This window comes from Lycium ferocissimum, chromosome 2, assembly GCF_029784015.1.
Source record: "Lycium ferocissimum isolate CSIRO_LF1 chromosome 2, AGI_CSIRO_Lferr_CH_V1, whole genome shotgun sequence".
NCBI classification, from domain to species: Eukaryota; Viridiplantae; Streptophyta; class Magnoliopsida; order Solanales; family Solanaceae; genus Lycium; species Lycium ferocissimum.
The window spans coordinates 42,236,636-42,250,488 of record NC_081343.1 but is presented as its reverse complement, the minus strand read 5'-3'; the positions used below and the strand labels follow the sequence as shown (position 1 = coordinate 42,250,488).

The 13,853-nt window shown below is 35.3% G+C and overlaps 1 protein-coding gene and 1 pseudogene across 1 annotated transcript; both read left to right on the top strand.

The window, feature by feature from the left end:
* The first annotated feature begins 1,402 nt into the window (after positions 1-1,402).
* Positions 1,403-6,520, top strand: LOC132038174 (uncharacterized). The gene is made up of 13 exons (XM_059428891.1): positions 1,403-1,859; positions 2,178-2,253; positions 2,825-3,030; positions 3,109-3,195; positions 3,311-3,403; positions 3,503-3,657; positions 3,999-4,083; positions 4,165-4,251; positions 4,333-4,452; positions 5,079-5,180; positions 5,262-5,434; positions 5,531-5,627; positions 6,142-6,520. Exons 1-11 carry the CDS (start codon positions 1,521-1,523, stop codon positions 5,427-5,429), a joined length of 1,518 nt encoding a protein of 505 aa, XP_059284874.1. The 5' UTR covers positions 1,403-1,520; the 3' UTR covers positions 5,430-5,434; positions 5,531-5,627; positions 6,142-6,520.
* A 1,545-nt stretch (positions 6,521-8,065) lies between these two features.
* On the top strand, positions 8,066-13,853 carry LOC132048067 (cytochrome c1-2, heme protein, mitochondrial-like; annotated as a pseudogene).

Sequence of the window (13,853 nt, the reverse complement as noted above, 5' to 3'; positions counted from 1 at the left end):
AAAAGGAAAATACAGTGCAAATTAAAGACACGAAGCATATAATTTACACAATGTTCAAGCAAACTTCTTCAAGCAAAGAAGATAGATCCGACTTGACTCGCATCCTAAACCGAGATGGCAACTTCAAGCAAGGTAAAGTTTACCACTTCTACTCTAAATTGAAACGAAATGGATATGATGATCAACTTGTGAATGGGAACTAAGATATACCAACCAAATTGTTGTTACAGCAACAGAAATCAAATTCATAGTCCTATTAGAATTGCCGGTTCTTATAATAAAAAAATATCCGAGGAAATACTCGAATTTTAGAAGGATATGAAATTTCTGCTTGTACCCGGACTTCAGAATTCGATCTACATTGTACTGGACAATTTTTTTTTTGCACTTTTCTATTTAAAAAATTATCCTCTTTTTTTTATTTTTATGCTAGTACTGAGACTAAGCATGATTTGGTGCTTGCACTTTTCTTTGTTTAATTCATTCTTTATTTCTTAGCCTTATATTTTTATTCTTATAATAAAAAAATTTAATCGTTATTTGTTAATGGGATAATACATCAAAGTAGTTGTTTTTTTTGTTTTTATTTTTGATTTTAAAAACTTTTTGCAGATATCATGATCATGAAAGCGGATAATGCCTTGAATTTTGAATCCTACAGTTGATGAAGAATACGGAGATAATGTTGTCGCTCCGGTCGGATACGATGGTATCATCGGCCTCGAAAAAGGGATTGATTGACTGATCTCCAACGATACACGGTTCTTTGATCGAGTGCAAGATATCCTTCCTTAGTTGAGTTCCCCTAAACCAACGAGTTATCCACGTTGTATTCCCAATTTTCTCTCTTTCACATTTACCTACTTTTATTATATATATATAGATTTAATGCGTGAAAAAAATAAATATTGGGTTGAAATACAAAATGAATAAAATGGGTTGACAATACAAGGATTTTAAAAAGGACCCAAATCCACCTTTGAAAGACTCTAACAATCACCAGGGACGATATACACGTAGCAAATAGTAGTAGATAGAAGCAACACACGGTAAGTAGAAGTTCGGCGGAATACGAAGCATGGCGACGACGGTGATGAATCCATCACTACCAAATAGTATTAGAACCGAGTTATCCACGTTTCCCTCCAATAAGAAGAGTGTTATAGTTCCATCAATCCATCATCCGCCATAAAAATATCTGCAACTCTCCTTCCATGCGTATTTTTTTGTTTTTATTTTGATTTTAAAAACACTTAATATTGTTAACTGCATATACGTATATATAGCTACTAGCAAATAGTAGTAAAAAAGTTATCCACAAAAGTTTAGTTCATCAATCCATCATCCGCCATAAAAATATCTGCAACTCTCCTTCCTTTACACTGATAGCTCTTAAAAAAAACCCTACAAAAAGTTTCTTCATACTACCAATTCAACCTTCCCAATTTTCAAATTTCCTTTTTTCTAACCCTAATTCCTCTTTCTTTCATGCCATATATCCAATAACAATTTTTCTACTCATGGACTTGGTTTATTCACCAATGACCAAATGCATTTCGGTTCCATTTCCTTCATTCACTCATCGACCACCACTTGCACTATTTTCTAGGGTTTCCATTTCGCCCAAATATGCAAATTCTCGCCCAAAGATGTGTTCTGCTTCTTCCAGTTCGGATACACTTATTGAAGGGCATAAATCTCTTGAAGTTGTTAGTAAGAAAGAAGCTGAATATGGGGACTTGAAATCTTGGATGCATGACAATGGATTACCTTCTTGTAAAGTTGTTATTAAAGATAGGCCTTCTCATAATGCTAAACATCTGCCCATTCACTATGTTGCTGCTAGTGAGGATCTTCAGGTTGATTATTTTCTTGTTCTTTTTCCGTTTCAATTTGTTTGTCTGGTTTTGACTTGCAGGGAGTTTAAGAAAGTAAAAATAACACTTTTGAATCTTGTGCTCTTAAATTTAAAAATATGTTGAATATACCAAAATACCTTTTAGTCTTGTGATCTTAAATATGCCATGTGTAAAGTTGAAATTAAAGAGTCTCCAAATAGGAGAGAGTCATTCTTTTTGAAACGAACTAAAAAGGAAAATAAAACAAGCAAATTGAAATAGATGGAGTATTTATTTATTGAATTTTCTTGACGCGAGGTCTACTTGTGTTTATTGTAGGCTGGTGATATTGCTTTTTCTGTTCCGGATTCTTTGGTGGTAACGCTTGAGAGAGTTTTGGGAAATGAGACCATTGGTAAAGTGCTGTTTTGTTTTTTGCAAGTACACTTTCCATTTTCTCGCTACTTCGTTCCCGTTTCTTTTGGCACTAATGCTATCTGAGAAATCAAACAGATTGTTTTGCTACATTTTTTACAAACATATTTTAAGTATAAACCAATAGTTTTAGCTTGTAAATATGTAAATTTTATTGTAGAAAAAAAAAAGCTTGAAATCAGTTTCTAAATCCACACAAAAATTAGATGCATTGGCCCTTGTACTCCTCAACGTCATTCTTTTTTGGGGGCGGAGTTAGTAAGTGAAAACTGTGTGGATTACGGACTCTCTTAAGTTAGAGAACGCATTCGCCCTCCTCTCCTCCCACTCTGCACCCGACCCCTCTTTTCCGTTTTACTATTCTAAAGTCCGGGAAGTAGATGTGCAATCGATAGAAGCAATTCAAAAAGAGTCTAATTTTTAATAGCTTTATGCAAGTGATGGTTGGCCAAGAATGCTTAGTTGGAAATAATGGGCGATTTAATACATGATGTATGGTTTTTCTTTGTCCTTGCAAAATAGAAAGTTGATTAGAAAAGTTTGTTTTACAGCGGAACTCTTGACAACAAACAAATTGTCTGAACTAGCCTGCTTAGCGCTTTATCTGATGTATGAGAAGAAACAAGGAAAGAAATCATTCTGGTACCCTTATATAAGAGAACTGGATCGCCAGCGGGCAAGAGGTCAGCTAGCTGTGGAATCACCTCTTCTCTGGTCAGATGCTGAACTTGATTACCTGACAGGGAGTCCAACTAAGGTATTTTAAGTCTCCATCTGCTGATAGATATCAGAAGTCCTATCTTCATCGCTAAACAAGATTTTGGTGAAAATTTAGGCTGAAGTTTTGGAGAGGGCTGAAGGGATCAAGAGAGAGTACAATGAGCTTGATACAGTCTGGTTCATGGCTGGATCACTATTTCAGGTTTTATAATTCGTTCTATTCTGATATATTCTCACTTGTGCACCATCACACTCGTCTTAGCGATTAGCCAATTACCTGATTAATTCTGATGTTAACAACAATCATTCTTGTGCAGCAATATCCATATGATATACCCACTGAAGCATTTCCTTTTGAGATCTTCAAGCAAGCTTTTGTTGCAGTGCAATCATGTGTTGTACATTTGCAGGTTCGTCACACCCTGATAATGGGATTTTGTTAAGTTTATATTTCTTATAGCTCTATGTGTAAGAATGACTAAGCCAATTGAAGTCCTTATCAAAACCAGAAAATTAGTCTTGCCCGGAGGTTTGCACTAGTCCCCTTGGGACCACCACTATTGTCCTATTGTAGCAACTGCAAAGCAATGTTAGCAGCTGTTAATGGTGCAGTGCAACTGGCCGTTGACCGCTCTTATAGCGCAGGAGATCCAATTGTTGTGTGGTATGTAATCTGCCTTCTACACTTTTTGTTAGTTTTCAAGTTTTTTCTTTCAACTCAGACCACAGCAATTACTACATGGTTGTGTTTCAAATCTAGGATGGCACTCCAATATGGTGGAGATACAAAGAACTAGTAATGGTCTATATCCTTGTTTAATTTTCACCTCTATTGAAGACTTGTAACTAGTTAAAACTTTGTATGGATAGTTGACTTACCTATCAAAATAAAAAAAATAAAATGGGATAGATAGATAGACTTTGCTTTAGGCATAACCAAATGTATTGTCCTATGGCTGTTGTTTGGCAAGATATATCTTAACAATATGTTACTGCATTTTTTAGGTGTGGACCACAACCTAATTCAAAATTACTTATTAACTATGGGTTTGTTGATGAAGATAATCCGTACGACCGTCTTATGGTGGAGGTAATATTTATTGTTTAAACCAATCTTCACACAATTGTATTAGGTCTTCAGTTTGAAATAATTGCCTTTAATACAATTCAGGCAGCATTAAATACAGAGGATCCACAATATCAGGACAAGCGACTGGCTGCTCAACGGAATGGTAAACTATCAGTGCAAGCTTTCCAGGTAGAATTCTCAGTTTTGAGGAATATTGTCTGTGATTTGTTTTTAATTTAAAAAGTTTTTAACATTCCCATACAACAACAGGTATGTGTGGGAAAAGAAAGAGAGGCTGTGTTGGAGATGCTTCCTTATCTGAGACTGGGATATGTTTCAGATCCTTCGGAAATGCAGACTGTCTTATCATCTCAAGGCCCTATTTGTCCGGTAAAATCTTCTGGCTGTTGTAAGCTTCTAGCATAGTTATGTGAAACGATAATTGCATGGACCAGAGAAAGTAGAGATTCTTGTTGACCTAACTTCTTCTCTCGTTTGAATCAAATAGGTGCCTATGTAAACGATGTGATATATTTATCTGTAACCAGGCAATATAATTTCAATAGAACAGGTTGAAATCACAAAAGGATGCTACCCAGAGAAGCACGGTTTCCAATTCCTGTGGCAACTGATACTCATTTACTAATTCCTGTCAAGTGCAGATGATTGTTTACATGTCACTGACATGTCATAGCCAGCTAGCTGTTGATGTAGTTCAGTAGTGTATCATGTCATGTAGCATGGATCATTTGGTGCTTTTCCAAGTGAGGAGTTTGATGCCACCCAGAGAAGCATGGTGTCCTATTTTATGCATATCTTGCTCCCAGTTCTACTAAAACTTATTTCATGGCGTCTAGCTCGTAACTATGGAAGACCATACTCTGGATAAAAAGAGAATAAAAGGAGAAAGAAAAATATTCACAGCATCCCAACTTAAACCACAATTGAAATTTGCTGTTATCCAGTTACACATTAACAAAATGTGAAAATCTTACCTCTATTTTTAATCAATACAGATGAGTCCTTGTATGGAAAGAGCAGTTCTTGACCAGTTAAGTGATTATTTCAAGGCAAGGCTGGCTTGTTATCCGACCATTCTAAGTGAAGATGAGGCTTTGGTAATCTCCTAATGCTTTTTCGAGGTTGAACATTGATCTATGGTCATCAGCATGAGTCTAATGTCAGTTTACTTCTCATAGTTGGCTGATGCTGATCTGGATCCAAAAAGGCGAGTTGCTACACAGCTTGTCAGGTTGGAAAAGAAAATTCTAAATGCTTGCCTGGAAACTACAGCGAACTTCATTAATCAATTACCTGATGACTCCATATCTCCGTGTCCGGCTCCTTTTGCTCCAACATTGAAATGATATAGGTCTCTCTCTCTCTCTCTCTTCTATCTTCCCCTCAGAATAATTTCTACATCGATTGTTATTATTATTTTTTTTTCTGAAAAAACACTCAATTGCAGAGATTTTGGATGAATCTTCACTTTAAAAGCTGTGGATAGATTGAGCATCTTTCTCAAGTGTATTGATACTGGGCCAACTAGACTGCTCCTCAATGAGGTCAGTGGAGATGGTGTTTCAACTGTATCTAGAATGTTCATAATGATTTTTTGTGCATCCTTTACTAGAAAATTGTTCAGTGTCACTGATGATTTTGCTTTAAATTTAAATATAAGTATTCGTATTGTATCTTCTAATGAAACACTGAGAACTGGGAGGAAAAAAAGATGACAGTTGTCATGTAATTTGGTCATTAAACGCTGTATTAAAGCCATTGGTCCAGAACAAGAAATGGACTATGGATTTCATGAAATTGCTGTGAAATTAGCTTGAATTTGTTTAAGTGGAGTCACGTGTCACTTCTTGATGTTTGTGAGAGATAATAAGCAATCAAGATTAGTTTTGTTTTGGCATAATTAGATGTCATGGTACCGGCGTTAAATTTTCTCCAAGAAGTTGAATTCCTGCAAAATACTATCCTCTTTTTTATTTTTTATTTTAAAGCAAGCGGTGAAGTTATTTGGCACTATGCTTAATGTGGGTTTGCTTTTGTTTTTTTCTTTTTCTTTTTCAGGTGAAACTTATAGACGGTAGTTTAAAGAGACTAAACCAATGGAGTAGTCCAAAAGGATATATATACGTTTGCTCTGTACAATATGCTGGCAGTTCTATAAGATCCATCTTAGACCAATGCTCTCCTCTTCATTGTCATTCTCCTTGAGCCTAACTGTGTATTAGCCTTCTTTATCTTTGTCTTCTTCTTTTCTAAATTTTTCTCGTATACATTGAGTTACAATGGTGATGCATTTAGGCGTATAAAGAGAAGGTTCTTACTCGATGCAGTGCATCATTGTGTTGCCATCTATGTGATGTTAATCATTCTTTGTAAATATCGGTCTTGATGTACCATATTCAATCAGATGTAATGCACTATGAACATGTTCATAAGTTGACGTTGTATGTTGACCACCACATTTGTCAGAGATGATATTACATAAACAGATGGACTCAAAGCTATTAGGATCTAGCTTTGTTGCCCTTCAAGAGAAAGGTATTACCAATGTCGGAGTGCATGAAGAGTGCAGAAAACTGGGCTTTTCTTCAGAAAGATAACTCTCCAATGGCAGTGGAGAAATGATCTGTGATCTTTTTTCTTGGAATCTTCACCTCTATTGGAGACTTGTAGCTAGTTAAAACTTCGGATGTAACGACGGACTTTGCTTTAGAGCTAATGCATTGTCTTGTGCTGTTGCTTGGCATCTTTTGGCTGTAAGATCAATGTTAGGAATAGTAATGATTGTTAAAGTGGGACTGAATGAGAAATATGAATGGCGTAGGAGAGCTTTAAATAAACTTCTTAAGAGGCTATACGTTGGCTTGAAAATTTGAATATGTCAATTGCACTAACTTCAAACGTTATGAGTGCTTGATTAGTTCCCAGTTGATACGGGTACGAAAAATGTATTCATCAACACATGCACAATTATGTATAAAACAGAAAATTCACTTAGTTTTGTGCCAAATTGTTGTGTAATCAAGGCTTCGGCAAATGAGAAAAAATCACTCATGCCAAAAGTGATTTTTGCCTCTATGAGATTTGAAGTTGAAACCTTTGAAACCTCATTATTTTCCTTTCACTTTATTGACCGCTAGACAACATCTTTAGCTGCTTTAACATATATATTTTTTTTAATTAAAAGAAATGCAAGTGACTTCTGTTCCTCATACTGGTAAGTTGCAGCAGAGAAGATATAACTAAATAACATCTATTAGTGGAAATCAAGACACCGCAGTCCAAAATATGACATCTTAATCGTAGCAGTGTCCTTTTGGAAGGTTTATCGAGTAGAAAGACAAAAAATTATGACTGAAATTGCAGTAGGGGAATACCGAGCAAATCGCCTATGGTCCAACTTATCTTACGTTTGAGTTTGGTTCAAAGTAACATTTAAAAATTGTGCGAAAAAAGATCTGGCAAAAACTCATATTTGGAGGTGCAAATTTTGCCAATTATTGTGGTCTATTTTTTAGAGTCTGATGCACCGGTTAGAGGCATAACTTGTGTTCTTTTTAGTGTATAGTGCAACTTTTTGTGTTGCATTTTCCCAACATTTGATGGAAATCTCCTGCTGTTTTTGGTTAATTTTTTTCACAATTCTCTATTCTAATAGATAAATTTTGTTAAAATATTTTATGAAAATTAAAAGTGTCCATTTTTAAAGCTTAAAGCTGGTCACAAATCTTCTGATTCTAAAGAACGATTTTGTCGACCCTGACTAGTTTGGGATTGACACGATCGTTGTTGTTGTGTTGATTTGTGAACAAAACATGCTTCGACTCTACATATGTCATGCGTTTAGAAAATTGGAATTTAAGGATATCTCGTTTGTACATAATTAAGTTGAAAAAGTAGCACTTTATTGTCCTCCTTGAATTATTTGCTTTTTCTTTAACTATTTGACTATTTGTTTATCTAATTTACATAGGCTTTGACTAACATGTTGGGAGTAAGAAGGATCTATCAGTTTTTAGGCAGGAAACTTCAATCTCAATCCACAGTATGGCCTTATTTCACATCCTATTGTCATTTAATTAAGAAAGCCTCATTTCTTTTAACAATGTCTATTCTTCGCCATTATCTTCAAATGGTCGTTTGTTAGTTTAATAACCTAATTGTATGTTGCAGAAAGCCAATTATTTCATTTCATTTTCTTACCGTCGTTATTATTTTACAAAACTTGGATGTATGCACTTCGGGTTAACTATGGTTGAAGCAAATTTCATTGACATTCAACCTGTTATCATGCATTTCCTGCATTTTCTCCAAAGAAAGTACAAAAAAGAAAAGCAGAAAATAATATATTTATGTACAGGTGAAATGCTGTGCATACTTGGATAGTGTGGTAACAGCAAAGTTGGCCTTAAAGAAACAAATGATAAAGATAGAGAAGCCTTTTCAAATGAAAGGAATTATTTGAAGGCAACAAAAACATTTTGTTGATAAAACTGTTGGGTTCGAAATAACATGGCATTATGCGGAAGCTAATAATGGCAAAGCTTGAAGGACGATAAATCAGACACAAAAAATATATTAAAAAACGTAATATTATAATATAATTTGGTCAAGTGACCTACATATTAAAAAATAAATAGAAAAATAAATAAATAAAAACTATGAGAGAATAATCTATCCCTGAACGAAACTCTTTTAATGACTACATTGTAGATATTTTTCTGTTTTTTTTTATTGTATGAGAGGGAGTCTTCTATATGAGGTCAAAAACTTTTCCTCTAAGAAAAGAAATAGCCAAATATGGAAGAGAATTATATTTTCCTTTCAGGAAAAGTAAAACAATTATGGTTATACTTTGACTTTCCTTCGAGAGAAAAAGTAAAACTCAAATATGGTAAGAAAATCAGGGCAAACCCCAAACAAATCTCCCCTTTTGACCTGGATTTTCTATGACAAAAGTTGATCCGTTTTCTTCACATAATCTTCATCACTGCTACTTGCTATGATTAAAAGTAGGTATGGTTGAAAATTTGAGTCTTGTGTTTTAAATGTGAGCACAGGTTGAAAGTAAAGCCCATGCATTGAAAGTGAACATGGGTTGAAATAGGCCCAAGCGTTAAAAAGAAGCAAGGGCTAATAGTTGGAGCTCATGCGTTAAAAAAGTAAGCATGAGTTAAAAATTATTTTTGTTTTAAAAATATGCAGGGATTGTTTAAAATATGCTTGAAAATTGTCTCCACATGTAGTACTTCAGATATCTTTTGTTTTTTTATTTTTTGGACGAAAATCTTCATAATCGTTGAGTTGGTTGCACTTGAACCGATCCGCCTTGAAACTATCTTCAACCTTGTTGGACCATTGGATCTGATACCACTTGTTGGATTCGAAATAACATGGCGCCATGCGGAAACTAATAATTACAAATCTTAAACAACGATAAATCAGACACAAAGAAAATACAATAAAAAACGTAATATTATAATATGATTTGGTTAAGTGACCTATATATTGAAAAACTAATATAAAAAAAAAATATTTAAACTATGAGAGAATATTACTACTCTTTTAATGATACATTGTAGATGCTTTTCTGTGTTTTTTGTTGTATGAGTGGAAGTCTTCAATATATGGAGTTCAAAAACTTTTCCTCCAACAAAAGAAATAGCCAAATATGGAAGATAATTATATTTTTCTTTCAAAAAAATTAAAACAATTATGGCTATACTTTGACTTTCCTTCAAGAGATAAGTAAAACTCAAATATGATAAGAAAATCAGGCAAAACCCCAGCAAAAACCAGGTTTGACTATATGTTTCGCATAAATGGTAGAATGAAAAAATAGTGCACTGTGAACATAATATGAAAATCAATTTTATTATTAACGGCTTTTCAATTTTTATTAGAGTTAGTTAATAAAGGTCGTAAGAATGAATAGATAAATAAAAATACACTTAAAGGTAGAAAACATGGCAAACTTCTGGCACTTCTTATTTTATTTTTATTTTGTATGATATTGGTTTGAGATGAGCTTAAATGGAGTGACATGGTTAGTGAGGATTCATATAGTCGATCCTTGCTTGAGATTAAGGCGTACTTCTTGTTGTAAAGGATGAAAAGATGACATTAGTTTACAAACTTAAGTGCTCAAACATGTATACCACATATTCCACTGAATTATGGGGTCAATTGTTCGCATGATCATAAAACTAGCGAATTAATATTGCTCAAAGAATGTGGTGGTGGTTGGAATTTGGCTCGTTACTGTAAACATTGAAGTGGAATGAAATGTTGAGTTGTTTTTTTTTTTTTTTTTACTGCCAATTGGAGTCTGCATCTTTTCATGCTTGTGCATGCAGTTATATGGTTGAAGACAATAACCTAGCATTCAGTTATGTAGCATCCAATTGTAACTACAAGCCAAATGGATCTTGATTCTTGAGCAATCCACAGTGGCCATCTTTAAGCTCATATCTGACATGAGAAGTTCTGTGCTTGTTGTCTGATTAAGTTGAAATGCTTAGATTTGGGCTTCTTATTATTTTAGTATATATTTCTTAAACCACATTGATTTTCAGGCCTCTCCAATTTTATCATCCTTTGTTTCAGAGATAGATCAAGAGGAAGTTGGATCTGGTGGCATGAAGTCTCTTAAAGCCTTGACACTCATAAGAGTGGGTGTATTGGGGCTCTTAAGTTTTGCAGCAATAGCATCAGCTGCTGAAGCTGAACAAAGTTTGGAATGTCCAAGCTATCCTTGGCCCCAAAAAGGCATTCTCAGCTCATATGATCATGCTTCGTGAGTTTCAGCTAAATCTCTAGCTCCTCCATTGCTCCCCTGCCTTAGTTGGTCTCTGCATTCAGCTGTAAAACTTATATGTGATAACATCGTTTTCACACTGTTTTGTGCTTCTAATGCTACTGTCCCCTCATCCCACTTTCTCCATCCAAAAATGTTAATTCCATGCTAGTTGTGGGTTTTTTGATAAGGATTTTTGTCAAGTGCACTTGATCCATTATAAGGCTCCGAGGTGTTCACATTACATGACATTTTGCTCGGGGTAGGCATTCCATAATGATAGTTATGAGCAAATAAGAAGTTTGTTCAATTTTCAAGTTGAAAACATGGAATCATCACAAAAGAAATGAAGAATGCGGAGATAAGGACCAAAATAGCTGGAATGAGCATCTTAAGGAAGAACAAGGCAAAGTGATTCGTGACTTGGTCGGGAAGGGGATTTCTAGGAATAACTATCCCCGCAACCTAAGATACAGGCTAAACAAGAGTTAGATGAGGATTCTATTCCATGAACCAAACTCCATGTTATTGTTCTGTTGCCACCTTCGGGGAATTGATCAAGCAATTATGTAGCTTGCTTAAGGAATTCAACTGGTGATTTAAACTTATATTCAGTTGGATCACTCTGGTTGCTCTTTTGCAAACAGGATTCTTCATGGTCACCAGGTTTAACAACAAGTGTGTGCATCTGCCACTCAGTGTCGCTTATTTCATACCGTGACTTGGTTGGGGTGGCCTATACAGAGGAGGAAGTAAAAAGCTATGCTAGCTGAGACTGAGGTTGTTGATGGGCCCAATTATGAGGGTTAAATGTTCACTTGTCCTGGTAAGCTGAGTGATCGTTTTCCTCCAGCCATATGCAAATGAAGCAGCAGCTAGATTTGCTAATGGGGGCGCTTATCCTCCAGATTTAAGTCTTATCACTAAAGTATTGCCTACCTTCTCATTCTAATTTAAATCAGGCCTGTTGTCTGCCGTAGTTATCTTTCGTTGCTTTTTCTCAGGCCTAATGGTCAGAATTATGTGTTTGCTCTTCTAACTGGTTATCGTGATCCTCCTGCTGGTGCTATGGCATGATAAGTTTCGTAAACATTTGTATTTCTCCTTGACACTAGTTTTGTGCTCATGAAGTCTTAAAAGCTCTGAACTGTTCTACTTTCCCAATGATATAATTTTAAGTTATTGCTGGTGGTGCCGCCATAGAAGCCCGAGAAACTTTGCACAGTAGAAGTATTTTTCTACTCTCATGTTTCTATCAGAATTTCTTCATCTCTTCCCTCATATTTATATGGTTTTTCCTTGTTATTGGGAAGAGCAGGAGATTAGGAAAGAGAGCAGTTTGTGTTTTGTTTTGCTGTGTAACTTGAAGAGCAAATATTCTGAACATCATGAGCATTCTAAGTTCTTCCATATCCTGGCCATGGTTATAACTTTGTCTCCAAATTAGTGCGATTTTTTAACTATTGTTCTCATACTGAGTTTCAATGCTTATATACTGGTAGCGTTCCAAGTTGTCATGCTTTTTGCTCAAAATCCGTAAACTGTTGGGAATATTCATCTTGTCTAAATAAGGCATCTGTCTAATTCTAGCACATGTGGAGGTTAGTTAATAATTCATGGCCATACCTCTAAAATTGTCTAATACCTGAAATCCTCTGTTGCCTTAAGAAAAGTGTTTTCCTGCTAGTGTTTTGTAAATTGTTTTGTGTCTGTGATTAAAATTAAATTACTGCTAACTTCTGACTTACGAGCTTGATGGCAAATTGCTTTCTTGCTTCTGCTTGCAGACTTTGTCAGTTTAAGTATCTATCGTCCGACTGAGAAGGGGGGGTGGTATTCATCTATTTAACTGATTCCTTACCTCAAACTTTAGGCATCTTTATTATTTGATGTTGGAATCAGGATCTGGAGGGTAATGATCCTATAATTGTATGTTTTAAGTTCTTCTCATTGCTAATCATTAACGGAACTAAAAAGTGGTAGGAGCAGCATCAATCTAGGATTGTTTAGAATGGCAGGATCACATCTGATGTATTGCTGTGGAATCTTTACATCCACAATTCAATTCCATTTGCACCCTTACTATGTCATTTTTATCATCTGGTTTTTCTTATTTGTGTATTTCCGTTGCGTGTAGCTGTTATGCTTGCAATTGCTCTACTTTCCTATTCCCCCCTTACGTTTTTTTTAATCTCCGCATTCTTTCTATCTTTAATTGAAGCAGAACTTGTTATCTCTACCAGTCAAGCTCATACCTTGTTGTAAATTAGTGATGGACTGCACTATAATCCTTACTTCCCTGGCGGTACCATTACAATGCTTAAAATGGTTTCTGAAGGAGCTGTCGAATATGAAGATGGTTTCTCAGGTTGGCTCCCATTATTACTTAGGACAGCATATATTTTTGCACACTTCTGGTACGTTAGTTTGCAAAACTGCAAGCTCACTTGGTCCTCCATATTGATATTGTAGATGGGAAAAGATGTGATATCCACTTTATCTTGGGCTGCCGAACCGAAGATGGAAGAAAGAAAATTGGTATTTAGGTTTCTGTATTCTATAGAAAACATTTTACGTTACGAAATGGTAGTTTCTGATAAACTTGTATTCCATTGCAGGTGGGATTCAAATGTTGTCCCTTGCGCTACTTCAAGCTGCTTACGACAGGCGTTTGAGGTGGTCTGTTCTTAAGACACGGAAGCTGGTACTTGATGTTGTCAATTAGAACTTTCACTTATTTAAAATGTTTTTAGAGGGAGGGACATGATCACCGGATAATATTTCTTCAGGAAGCTTTGTTATGAACTATTTACATCGAGATTGGCTGTTTATTGGCAATCTGTACATGCTAAAAATATTGTTCTCTATTTTGAGGTAGAATAAGAGACGAGATTCATGTAACTTTAATTCATTGTAACTGAATCTTTGAACTGCGGACAATTTTCAAAGTGCAAAATGACCCTGTGGTTTCTAGTAA